We start from the raw sequence: 14,113 nt of genomic DNA, 5'->3' as shown, positions 1-14,113 counted from the left end.
TTTTAATATATATTCAAAATGTACAAGTGGGCATATATTTACCTGGGCCAATATCACGCGGAATTAAAATGGTATGGTACAATGAAGACCAGAGCCATTTCAATAATGTGCGGCTGTTATGACGTCATTTGTGTGACGTCAATTTATGTATTCAAAATGCGAAATGCAAACAAGTGTCTTACACAATTTTGAAATCATCATGAAATCTTTAGTAAAGCTTCTTTAAATGTTATTTAAACGAAATACCCATAACACTAGTCCAGCAAAGTTACGACCGAAGGCCCAACAGTGCATGACATTGACGCAGATATTGTATAAATCAATCCTTCTGTAGCTTTTGAGTCGAACTTCAGCGAACTATAATCGGTCATAAGATGCATTTGTAATTTTACAATAGCATTTGGCGGATTTAAAGGTGTATTCATATTAGTTCATTTTCTGTATGTTGGTATAATTGTTCTTTCCAAAGATGTAAACTGACTATTTCATTAATAATTGTTAAGTATTTTAATAAAGAAATTTAGGCTTCGACGAACACATTTCGTATTGTAGTGTCTTGCGATTCAGAAACGCATGCATGAACGGTTAATTTAAGCCAATTTAAATTAATTGCTAAATTTCCATTCAATTTGTTTTATAGTGTTTAAATGGGGGGGGGGGCGGTTAGTGGGGCGGCATTGTATTTATGATTTTATTTTAATTCTTTTAGATGACTGTTTTACCGTTGAATTGCATTCATACTCTTTTTTATTGCTTAATGGACCATATACGTGTGTTTCTATACGAACCACCAACAGGACTGTAACATTTCTTTTTTAGTTGTGAGTGTTATTCATTGACACCGTCTGAATAAACGCCGTTCACGGACAGTACCGGACCGATACGCAAATACAGACCAAAGTTCCAGTCATTTTTATTTGGACGGGCGGGAATGAAAATCTAGCAATTTGTTTATAGTCGCCTTATCGTCAGCCTTTGTAAATGCTTTTCATTTCGGTAGTTTTAGAAACACAGATTAAAACCCAATTTTATTTTATACAATTATCTACAGGGCGTAGTCATTTTGAAAGTTTGCAAACAACACTACCTTCTGACTATTGTACATACTCTACAGTTCTCGGTACATATGCCTAAACAGAATAACACAGATGCATTTTTACATAAGAGGAAACAGCTAGTTTTTCGATAACTGAATGCGTATTATGTGCTTAATACTTAGTCATTTAAGAAGGGTATTGCAGTTTAGTTTACTTATTGTCTTTGGTTCTTTGCGTTTCATGAAAAATCTAAGATGAGAAAATATTAACCCGCCTAAAATCCTATATTCCTGTTAAAAATAATGATAACAGTCCAATCAGATGGCGAAAGGTCTGCTTCGTTTGTTATACGCCATCAGTTATTTTGTGAAACAAGGTCGTGTACTTCATTTTTAACACTGATAAAGCTATAATGTTAAAATAATACTTCTATTTCCAACACAACCAAGTCATTCTTTTGTTTACGACAAGAAGTCCACTTTGAGGTGAGTAACATTGCTTGTGTCCTTCTGTTTACACTCTACGTCGATCTCCGTCCCCGCAAAAGTCATTCGCACCGTAACTGACCGGTCAGTCCCAGTTCCGGTCATTGGGACACTGAAGGATCCAATCTGCTGGCATCCGTAGTCTGTAACAAACTTAGGATCCTTGCTTTGAGCCGCATATATGTTCATTGACATCGACTTTTGATCATCAAATATCGGTGTGAAATTTTGTGCATCCTGTGGCTGCCCGACTATCATGGTTTGTCCAAGTTCTACGAGTTTTGAAAATATATCATTACATCTAACTTCGCCATTCTTGTATTCTTTCCTTTTCGACCATGGATGTTTGCTCTCATCAAATGGAACCGTAATGTCGGTTCCGTATGTGTACTTGCTAACTCGTTCTGAAATGCTTTTGGGGCTGTGGCCAAATATCACAGCTCCTTTCAAAACTGCAAGTCCAGCCTCGGGTGGTGTAATGATCGTTAATTTTGGAAATTTGATTTTGAACATTTCTTGCAGCATAGGTGACTCCGAGAAACCACCGACCATCAAAATCGCTTGAACCCCATGGTTGACGGGTTCATCGAGAAGGTCCGAGACATGCTTCACGCAACTGCTGATTGACGTTTGAAAGAATGTCTTCACCACACTTGCTTCTAATCTCAGCTTGTCGCCAGTTAGTTTAGCCTGCAAAAAGAAAACTGATTTACGGATTGTTGTTTTCAACATACAGAAAACGCATACGCTAGGTGACAATTAAGAAAAGACACGAGAGAAAAATAATGATACAACAAATCAAACCTTTTCTCCAAGTCCCGACTGCTGAATTTTACTCTTTAACTCTGTCCCTTTCATCTCCCTTACTAACTCCGATAGGGCAATAGGTAATTTGATTGTGACTTTCGAGTCCTTGCTAGGAGCAATGTCCCTTTTCTTGATTTCGAAGTCACGAAGCAAATCTATGTAATCCTCCATGTTTACATCTTTGAATCTCTCAATAACGTCAAGTCCTATATTAAAATGCAATAATAGCATGGTGCATAATTTGCATTATTGTTGTAAAAATTTTCAAATTTCAGTTGAAATAAAGAAAACAAAGAGAAACAATAGCTTTAACTGCAAACTTATCTTTTATGCTTATTCTTATACCTGCAAGCTGCCCAAGAAAATTCATAAAAGCTTCGTCGACTTTCGTGCCACCCCAGGCGCCCCCACTCGCCTTGTGAAGTTCCTTTAGATCCCCAGAAGGTCCAACCTCATGTACAGTGATATCTACAGTTCCGCCTAAATTAGAAATGTGGATAATTACGCACAAATTCAATTTAACGTGAAAGTATGTAGAGAACAAACCTTCACGCAAGGTTCACCAAACCAGTCCTTTTGTTTTATACATTTAGTTGATATATCAATTTTTGTTTCACCTACCTCCAGCGTCGAGGACAAGATACTTCTTTCCTGCGCCAAATTTGGAGAGACAAGTCCTGGAATTATCTCCCTTCTCAACTGGAAGATGCCTGCAGTAGAGTGAGGCTGCCTCGGGCTCAAGCGCTATTGTCAACATGTTTTGAAGTATTCCAGCCTGCAAGTCAATATGTTAAAACTATATATAGAGACAATAAAAAGAAGCTAATATGTATACGGAATCAAAGTGATTGAATATACGTTTTTCAAAATGATTCCAGGTAATTCTAAAATGCGTGTAGGCCGGGAAATAGCATTTCTGTGAGGTGTTCGACTCATCACTACCAAAGGTTTACTTAATAGCATTTTTATTAAACTCGTCGAATAAGACTGTGTATTACATGCTATGTATATAAAATGTGTTATACGTACACACCTTTCATTGGGCGAGTGACTGCCACGTAACAACCATTAAGTTTGATATACACTAGATAACAAATTTATTAAAACACAGAAAGTGATATGTTTGTCGAAACCAACGTTTTTAACAGGATGTAAGATGATTACCGTCTGTAAACTATGATAAATATGCGGCTATAAATAGAATGTACTTCTATGAAGTACAGATATCGTGTCGATGATTGTCACTCTTTTTGGCCCGTAACGTATCACGACACGGAACTCCTCGGCCATTTTTCTCGAAAACAACCTCGGATTAATATGGACGATTTACATACTCAGAAATCGGCATGTTTAAGGCCCTCTGCAAGTAGATCGCATAGTAATTTATTTAGCAGTTAAACTTAATGACTTAACTCTTGGTAATCCTAATTTTGTTTGCAATAATACACTTCACTGGCAATCAATTTAAATTTAGATCAATAAATACAAGCTAAAACACTACATTTAATTAAAGATAGAATTCAAAATTTTACGAACTACTTTAACTGATGTACCGGCATACATCCGAGGTTGTTTTCGATAAAAATGGACGCGGAGTTCCGAATGTACGTTTCATCCGACAATAACTATATTGTGGGCTTATGGTTGTGTTCAGGCATTACCTCTTGGGCCGCCTCTCTCATGAATTGTTTTGCGGCGTCGTTCCAAATAGCGGGAACTGTCAGCACCCAGTGAATATCTTCCGGTTCCAGGCCATTTCCTCCTATTTGGTCACCGGATGTCTTTAAAAGCTCATCCTTAAGAAACCTGTCGAATGATAACAAGATAAATTATGGTTGACGCGAACATCATTTTGATGCATGTGTTATGTTTGTCGTTGCTGTATGTGTTTGTGACATTGACGTGTTTGTCGTTTAGTTCTATAAAGAAAAGAAAACGTTAAACTGTAAACTTTCCAGTAATAAAATCGTTAAATGAATTTCAATTCAGCTTCATTGAATCAGCGTTAGTCGTAACAGAACCAAACCACGATACCTATTTTCGATGTGGTATGTTCTCCTTTTAACGAGTTTTTAGACTTTTGAATATAAAGCAGATACATTATTATTTGGTTTATGAAATAAAGTCTGAGCAAATAATTCGACTTATTAATGAAGATAGTTTGGTGCACCGTGTCGTCATTCTTTATTGTTTCAGTGAAAGTGTGTGCCATGTAAAGTGTTTGTTATGCCTTAGCCTGTGTCACTTTACAGTGTGTTCGCTAATGGGCTTGTTTAATGTAGTTTCCAGTATATGATTTATCATAAATTTATAAATATTCTTGTCATGCTGTATGTGCTTATTCTTTTGCAATTGCATTTAACTGGGGAAATTCTGGCAACGTAATTTAAAAAATAACATTTATAAAGGCTAATAGCTTTATCAGTACAGAAATCATATGCTGGTTATATTTTTATCATAATATTATGAGTAAAATATGATTATGCATTAAAAATTAAAAAAAAAAACTTTTGTTGTGGCGCCTTTAAATAAACCAGCAATGAACGCTATGAAAATATATTACAAAGGATTGGCTTTTACTGTCTTTGTCATTACCTGATAGATAGTGAAAAGACCGTCATAGCAGGTAATTCTTTACCGCTCTCGTCTTCCAGTTTGTATTGCGATACATGACCTACATACACGAATAAGAATAGATGATAAACAGTGGTAGAATGCACTTGAACTTCAGCTATTTGTATCAATATTTCTAAACAAGGAAGAAATAAACATTCGTGGAAATGTAGCCATTTTATATATTCATGACTTGTTTACGTTCAATTTCAATCAAAAGGAAATCCAACGAAAGATTGTCGAGGATTAGCGTATTATTTTGATTTCTATCTGTTACATTATCATTATCACCTCGGCATTTAAAAAGGCTGCATCAATACACTCTTATTGTTGACAATAATCTAAATGTATAAATCTATTAAACAATAATAAAATAAAACCAACGTAAAACAGTCTATCATGAAACAACAGTATTCTATATAATTGAGGGTGAGGGTGGTCTAGTGGTAAAGGTATCCGCTTCTTATTCAAGAGAATGTAAGGTATATCCCCACCATGGTTACTTTCTCGTTGCTTCTTAAACAAGACACCAGTGAAACGTTCTCCGGCGTGATTCAAATCAGGACAAAATAAAATGTATTGGTATAAACTTAAATAAGCTTACGGAGCCCCGCCTTCGGTCTTTTACGAGAGTTTGATTGAGAGTTAAGTTTCTTAAAACACTTCGACAAACCTTTTCACAATACCGCCGTCTGACGGAGCACTGTCAAAACATTATTTTGGAAACAGGTTTATCGAAGTGTTTGATGAAACTAATCACCTTATCAAACTTCGGTAATAAAACGAAGGCGGGGCTCTTTAAGCGGCATAGACTGCCCTTTGTTTTATTTAATATGGTGAAGTAAAAGAAAAGTTATCTTTGATTTAAGTCTTATTTTAAGCACAATGTTGCCTTCCGCCGTTGCATGTATGACGTAATTTATCACATGGTATACACACACTGATATAGTACGTCCAACTTGAAGGTACTGCAATACAGACCTTGTTCCAAAGACTCATCTTGAAGCGCCTAAAGTAGAACCATTTCTTGTGGGCATCTTCCTCCGCCAGTTCCGTATAGCGTTTCTCCGCTTCGAAGCCGAAAGTCTCCAATGTTTTTCCGTCCGGATTGATCAACACACAGGTTGGTCCTACCACAATACGAAAACATGAGGGTTTTATATTTATGCGCGGAAATGGTATTATATTACGATTTTCCCATCGTTATGCGTTATCATTTTCGTTTCTCTAAAACCAGTGTTGTGCCTTGTTGAATTCACTTAATTCAATAACTAAGCAATGGAATAATTTCCGCATAAATGCGATAGCCTTTATTGTAATTATATGATAAACGAATTTGATCAAATCATATGACCGCACACATGAATGATAATTATGATAATGTTACCTTTGAGAGAAGAAAGCTGACCCCCACGCCATGTTTTTGCAGATACTTTTGTTGGATCCCGTTCAAACTCATGCTTGAAGGAAAACGCCCAGCCAGAGTAGGTCGTGCCGAAATCAATGGCCGCCACTACAAGAGCTGAACCAGATGCCTAATGGATAAGGAAAACTGTGGTTAATTCCTTCTTAGGAAGGAGAAGTAGTAGAAGAAGAAGAAGAAGAAGAAGAAGAAGAAGAAGAAGAAGAAGAAGAAGAATAAGAAGAAGAAGAAGAAGAAGAGAAGGAGAAGAAGAAAAAGTTAAAGAAGAAGAAGAAGAAGTTAAAGAAGAAGTTAAAGAAGAAGAAGGAGCTGAAGACGAACAAGAAGAAGAATCAGAAGAAGAAGTAGAAGTAGTAGAAGATGAAGTTGAAGATTAAGGTGGATATTTCAATATGGTCCACAAAAATAGACAACGACGAAGTCGTAATTTACTTCCGGATTTGAAAATTTATATTAAAATGCTTTTCAGTTAAGAAAACAATCCCTCAAAAAGTTAAATGTTATACAAAGGCGAAATTGTTTAACCCTGAATATGCAAGTATTACTTTTTAATATTTGATAAAGATAAAATATCTTACCATAACGACAAAGTCGCGCTCTGTGTCTCAAGTATTCTTTAGAAGTGAAAACGATAACAATGTAGCTGTGATTATAGCCACCAGGAAGTTGTTTAGTTAACACGCAAGACAGGTATTCCTTAATATGAAGCAATATTTAAAAGGTTAATATGCTATCAATATAATAAATGTGTGCCTTGATGTCATTAGCATGAATATTATTTCTGTTTTTTATCATAGTATTTTTTATCGTCGGTTGGATCTAATGGCGTAAACAAAATCATTTGGAACTCTTTTAAGTTTATATCAGATTATTTTTTTAAACAAAACGTTTCAAATGAACCAATCATTATTCATAGGCCGTTTAAAATGTCTTCTTATGTACAGCACATTGAACTTCGACACAATCAATGTTTTGCATAGCATACGCCATTTATACCGCATTGCATTTAACCAGCTTTTCAATGAAAACTGGGTTATTATAATGAGAATGTCGTAAGGGGTCAAAATAATACTTTCCGTTCAATGACTCTTGTAATGAATGATGTATAGTGCTAAAAATTGGTATTGCTAATTTTGGTGAGCGGGGTCAAGGTCAAGATTGCTGGAACTTAATTACAAAAAACGATAAACCTTTGTGTAAACATCATTCGGATCTCCTCGGTCATTTTTATCGAAAACAACCTCAGATGTATGCCGGTACATCAGTTGAAGTAATTCGTATTTTTTTTAATTATATCATTGATTAAATGTAGTGTTTTAGATTTGTATTTATTGATCTAAGTTTAAAGTGACTGCCAGTAGTGAAGCGTAATATTGCAAACATAATAAAGATTCCCAAGAGTTAAGTCATAAAGTTTAACTGCTTAATAAAATTACTACGCGATCTACTTGCAGCGAACTTAAACGAACAGCTTTTTGAGTATAAGAACCGTCCAAATCCATCTGAGGTTGTTTTAGATAAAAATGGCCTAGGAGCTCCGAATGTGTCTATCTTCGTTAACCAGATTTGTCACGAGTTCATGAAACAGGTAGCCATTCGACCAGCCGCTCAGAATCTCCTTTACAGTTCAATTGCAGAAAAAGACATCTTTAATGACATCTAACAACCTTTAGAGAGTAGTAATTAATAACTTATTAGAGACAAACTGTATTAATATTGAAGAAACTTGAAGCAGTTCCTTGAAATTGAAAACTTTGTACAATAAATAAATAAACAACTTGTATTTTATTTGATATTTCTTATGTATTATTAAAACTGATGATTACAATAAACAAGAGCTGTCACAGAGACAGCGCGCTCGACTATTCCGCCGCTTTTCAGTGTAAGGATTGAAAAGTTTTGGCGAACGTACATCACTGTTAGATTAGATTTCAATGCAATACATGATGTGCTGAGATATTAGCATAAATGTATCTACATGGAGCATTTTAACCAGAATTCTTTAGTCTAATAATTAAGGGCCATTATTTGCAAAATACAGTTATTTAACTTGGTTATTAAATTACATTGGGTGGTTGAATACCATGGAATAAGTTCGCAATGCAATACATCAAGTAATTGCTGTGATATTATCCTATGTATGCTAACATGCAAGACCTTAACCAGAAAAAAAAAACATAATAAAGGGGCAAACATAATATAATATGAAATATAGAGTTATCTTACTTGATAAAAGAAGAAGGTAAAATGGTTGGGAGCATGTGTGTAAAGTTTCAATGCAATACATCATGTATTCGCTGAGGTATTGACTTAAAAGTGGTAACAAGCAAAACCTTAACCAGAATATCTATGTCTAAAAAGAAGACATTATTTGATATATTTTGCAAACTAGAGTTATCTAACTTGGTTATTTAAGTAGGTTGGATGGTTGAGTACCATTGTATAAAATCTTAATGCAATACCTCAAGTAGTTGTTGAGATATTAACCTATGTGTGCTTGCACGCAAAACCTTACCCAAAATATCTTAGTTGAATAATAAAGGCCTATTATTTACATTAATTGCAAACTAGAGTTATCTTACTTGGTTAATTAAGTAGGTTGGATGGTTGAGTACCATTGTATGAAGTATCAATGCAATACCTCAAGTAGTTCTTGAGATATTAACCTATGTGTGCTTGCACGCAAAACCTTAACCAGAATTTCTGAGTCGAATAATAAAGGGCAATTATTTGCATTAAATGCAAAAAAGGAGTTATCTAACTTGGTTAATTAAGTAGGTTGGATGGTTGAGTACCATTGTATCATGTCTCAATGCAAAACATCAAGAAGTTGATGAGATATTAACCTATGTGTGCTTGCACGCAAAACCGTAGCCAGAATTTCTGAGTCGAATAATAAAGGCCTATTATTTGCATTAAATGCAAATGATAGTTTTCTAACTTGGTTAATTAAGTAGGTTGGATGGTTGAGTACCATTGTATCAAGTATCAATGCAATACCTCAAGTAGTTGCTGAGATATTAACCTATGTGTGCTTGCACGCAAAACCTTAACCAAAATTTCTAAGTCGAATAATAAAGGCCTATTATTTGCATTAAATGCAAATTATAGTTTTCTAACTTGGTTAATTAAGTAGGTTGGATGGTTGTGTACCACTGTATAAAGTCTCATTGTAATACCTCAAGTAGTTGCTGAGATATTAACCTATGTGTGCTTGCATGCAAAACCTTAACCAAGGTTTGGCGCCAACGCCGACACTTGGATGAGTAGTATAGCTCTCCATATTCAAATAGTCGAGCTAAAAAGTCAAAGCTGGTACAAGCCGCTCAGCATGTGATATTGAATTCCTCAGTCTTTGGTCAAGGATATATTACCTATACTCGCGAAATCAATTCGAAGAAAGTGTGTGTGTGCACGTGTAACCTCTAAGTTCCGACAGTTAATTTGAGCACCATAATTGGGCCTGCCTACGTTGGTTAAATTGAGCCTCGTTATCGCCAATGCCTTCTTTAAAGTTCATGTACTCCATCAACGATTGTCAAAATAATTAGTAATATTTATTTCTTCTTCTAAGGTTCCTATTGCCAAAACATAGTATTAAGGGCGGAAAGCAAAGCATCGACTCTTAATCAACACCAAATCCAATGAAATCCATAATTAACTGATGCCAGATTGTAAAAAGTGTGTCCGATCTGTTACAGCTGTTACAGACCAATTGCTATTTACAATTTTACGTGAGGACCGTCAAATATTAATCGGTTTTCGAGACATCCATCGCTTTATCCATTTGTATCATGATAAAAGTTATGAAGGAGCTCATCAGATCAGCACCATAGAGAAAAAGTCTTTCACTTCGTTATCTTTGAGCTTTTATCCTTTTTAAAGGGCATGAGTCAACTACCTAAATGTTTGAACTTGATATGCGATCTAAAAAGATACTTTAAGTAGTAGCATATGCGGTTTGGTTCGCACTGGTTATGCTAAAAAGCCAAACTCATGCTTAAAGGAAAATGCCAAACCTACTCCGAAGAAGAAGAAGAAGAAGAAGAAGAAGAAGAAGAAGAAGAAGAAGAAGAAGAAGAAGAAGAAGAAGAAGAAGAAGAAAAAGAAGAAGAAAAAGAACAACAACAACAACAAAAAAACTAAAATAACAAGAACTAAAATAATAAGAACAAGAACAAGGTGGATATTTAAATATTGTCAATCAAAATAGACAACGACGAAGTCATAATTTACTTCCGGATTTGAAAATTTATATCAAAATGCTTTGCAGTTAAGAAAACTATCCCTCAAAAACAAAAACAAATTTATTTTAACCTGTATGTGAAATTGCACCATTTTGATACTCAAAAATGAAAATATATCTTACCATAATGACAAAGTCGCGCTCTGTGTCTCAAGTATTCTTTAGAAATGAGAACGATATCAGTCGAGCAGTGATTATAGCCACCAGGAAGTTATTTAGTAAACACGCAAGATAGGTATTGCTTAATATGCAAAAGGTTAACAAGCGTATCAATATAAATAATGAGTGCTCTGGTAAAAATTGCAAAACACACACATTTGTACAAATCTGTACCTGTCATTAGCATGAATGTTTTTTATTGTAGTATGTGTTATCGTTTGTTGGATCTAACAGCGTAAACAAAACCATTTAGCACCAAAGTCTATTCTTTAAAGTTTATATCGGAATATTTTTTAAACATAACGTTTCAAATGAAAAACATTATTCAAAAGCCGTTTAAAGCTGCACTCTCACAGATTGAACGTTTTGACAACATTTTTATTTTTTGTCTTTGAACGAGAGACTTTATGCGAACATGATTGGAAAACCAATGAAAAAATGCTGACAAAAAAAATCAGATTGCAGATGTGCATATTTAAGTTCAAAAATTTATATTTTATGCACTTTTCTTAAACCATTAGTAACGCTTTTAGCCATAAAACATTAATTTTCGAACGAAAATATGAAAATCTGCGATCTGATCTTTTGTCAACAATCTTATATCACTGGTTTGCAGATATTGACGACAAAAAGTGGCTCATTCCAAATTAAAAGGTTGTCAAAACATCCAATATGTGAGAGTACAACTTTAAAATCTCATCTTATACACAACACATTGAACGTCGGCTTCCTAAGAATGTTCCAGCGTGTGATGTCTCTTTCTTTTAAAATTTTACTTAAGTAATCATTTGGAAACAAAGTTTAGCAAATATATGTCCTGTTTTTATTTTTAATAATGTTTTCTTTCTTTGTTCCCAGTTTTAGTACAATGATGTTTTTCATTATGAAACTCTATTATCACACAGTTTTAAATCTTTTACTTGCTAAGTCAAACTGTGTGTGATGTTTATAGTTTCAAACAATAACTTAATCGTAACTTTTTTGGATTAGGTACATTGAATTGTATTCCTTCGTCTGCAGATATAGTCGGGATCCCTAATCATTTAAGTACTTGGAGTTTACCTTTTAGTTTATTATAATTTGTGTTATTACTAAGTTTCCTCAAGTTAAAGCATTCTTTGATAAGATTTAACTTTTACGTTTTTTTGATAACTGTATAAAAAGCGTTTTCTTAATAATGAAAGCACAAAACAGCTTAATGTTACGATTTATAACAACGTATCATTAAATGGATATGTATACAGTCTGCTGTGCCTTTATCGCATCTAGATCCAAATTGTGAATCATTAAAAACTTTGTTTTCTTCACACCATTGTTCAGTTCGATTACGCAATATAAGAGAAAATATTTGTGCAATAACATTTACTAATGTAATATGCCGCTATAGTGCGAGGTATGGTGGCATAAAACTGCTGTTGGATAACCTCATAACGTTCGCGAATTGTTTCGTGTTAACCACTTATTTTCGCGATAATTATCTAGCTAACTTGTTAGTATTCGCGTTACTTTTTGATAAGATAAATATCATAAGGCTAAAAACAGGCTTAAAAGTGCCCAGACAGAACTGCCTATCACCTTTGTTAGCTGTACAACATGAACTGGTTATCTAATTATGGTTTGCGAATTCCACTTAATAAGTAACAAACTAACTGGTTAACTTAATAAGATTCGTGTCTTAGACGAGCAAAACACACAAGGGTTTTACTTTGAACTAATCGTCCCGGTTCATTAAAAACACGTTCTGGCTGTTACAACTCTCATTAAACCATTTATAATGTTTGGGTGTTTGGGTTCGTTTCCTTGTATTCGTACTTTACACGGTTTTGCCGTTCAGATCAAAAGATCGATATTGTCCATACTTTATCTAGAATTTCTTAGCATATTGTTAACAATGTTGTCAAGTTATTGTCCTAAAGTTTTGAATATAATGGTTCATTTTCCGATTCATCCTAAGCAATTTTGTCAAAGGATACTTGGTCATTACAAGTATTCTTAAACACAAAGTTCATTGTAATATGTAGCGGGCAAATGTCATATTTCGTTCACATCGAGCACATTAAAAGCACCTATAAGTTGATACGAATTTGTAGGTCAAGTTGACATAATCAACAACACTTGCCGTGAACCTGTTACGTGCAGAATTATAACAAGCAAATTTTTAACCACCAAGTCATAGACAATAAATATGCTGTTCTCTTTGCAAAGAGTTAATATATTGCGTATCAAAAAACAATATATGCGTTAACTATTCAGTGGAACGTGGGCATATCAATGTTACGGTCAAGATTCATATTTTGGATTAAATCACCCGTGAGCAGTATATCTTATTGACTGTATTATCTTATGTAATGCGACAAATGTTCAAAAATATCAAATTCATATAGTTCGGAATCCCTACTCCTATACACCTTCGATCCTTCAGATGCAATATAAAATGAGCTAACATAAATATCATTATCGGTACTTAAATATTATTTGTCCAATTTAAACCAGATCAAACCTTTGCTATCATTAGAGACTATCTTTATCTTAATATCACAATATTTCTCTTGGAAGTAATCAATCACACCACCATTGTTGCGTTTCGCCTTTATAGCTGCACTCTCACAGATATACCATTATCACAACTTTTTTGTCTTGGAAAGAGCAAATTTTTGCGTACAAACCAATAATAAAAGATTGCTGACAAAACATCAGATCGTAGATTTTCATATTTCCATTCGAAAATTATTGTTTTATGGCTTAAACCGTTACTAACGGTTTAAGAAAAATGCATAAAACATAAATCTTTTAACTAAAATAACAAATCTGCGATCTAATTTTTGTCAGCAGTCTTATATAATGGTTTCCATGATTTTTCGCAAAATTTGGCTCGATTCAAGACAAAAAATAAAAAAAGTTGTCTGAACTTTCAATCTGTGAAAGTGCAGCTTTAAGGTGTATTTAGGTCTCGGACAAGGAAAGAAATAATTCAATATCAATATTTGATATTTTAGAATGCCATGTTTCTGTAAAAATCAAAATGTCATAGTTATTTATAATTACTAAATTCAAAAAACAGAGAAAGCTTAGCTAAGACGGAATACCATGGACTTTCTAAAATATGATTCGCAGCTGCTTCTGCTCGCGTTCCTATGACCGGGCCGGCTGCTGGGTCTTCTGACCAGAGCCCTCTCGGGTAGTGGTCATGGACGCCGTGGCGAGAGTTCGGGTAGGGGGATATAACAAGTATATCACACCCTTACTATATTTATTTAATGACTTCAAGTACAAACATCATTACGCAGTCTAAATATTGGCGAGGTTATATATGATATAGAACCTCTAAATTGAAAAACGTATC

At 34.4% G+C, this 14,113-nt stretch overlaps 1 protein-coding gene across 1 annotated transcript; it reads right to left on the bottom strand.

Moving 5' to 3' along the window:
• Positions 1–810: 810 nt before the first annotated feature.
• On the bottom strand, positions 811–10,828 carry LOC128223640 (heat shock 70 kDa protein 12A-like). Its single transcript, XM_052932914.1, has 9 exons — positions 10,735–10,828; positions 6,330–6,477; positions 5,920–6,072; positions 4,925–5,003; positions 3,991–4,135; positions 2,951–3,104; positions 2,675–2,809; positions 2,327–2,535; positions 811–2,212 (listed from the first exon to the last, which is right to left on the bottom strand). Exons 1-9 carry the CDS (start codon positions 10,735–10,737, stop codon positions 1,499–1,501), a joined length of 1,740 nt encoding a protein of 579 aa, XP_052788874.1. The 5' UTR covers positions 10,738–10,828; the 3' UTR covers positions 811–1,498.
• Positions 10,829–14,113: the final 3,285 nt, after the last annotated feature.

This window comes from Mya arenaria, chromosome 17 (assembly GCF_026914265.1).
Source record: "Mya arenaria isolate MELC-2E11 chromosome 17, ASM2691426v1".
NCBI classification, from domain to species: Eukaryota; Metazoa; Mollusca; class Bivalvia; order Myida; family Myidae; genus Mya; species Mya arenaria.
This window is presented reverse-complemented; position numbering and strand designations above follow the sequence as displayed.

Coding starts and splice junctions, on each gene's coding strand:
- LOC128223640 (XM_052932914.1), bottom strand. Junction 4,136..4,924: donor GTCTTTTCACTATCTATCAG/GTAATGACAAAG, acceptor ATCATTCGACAG/GTTTCTTAAGGATGAGCTTT. Junction 2,810..2,950: donor TCTTGTCCTCGACGCTGGAG/GTAGGTGAAACA, acceptor TTTCTAATTTAG/GCGGAACTGTAGATATCACT.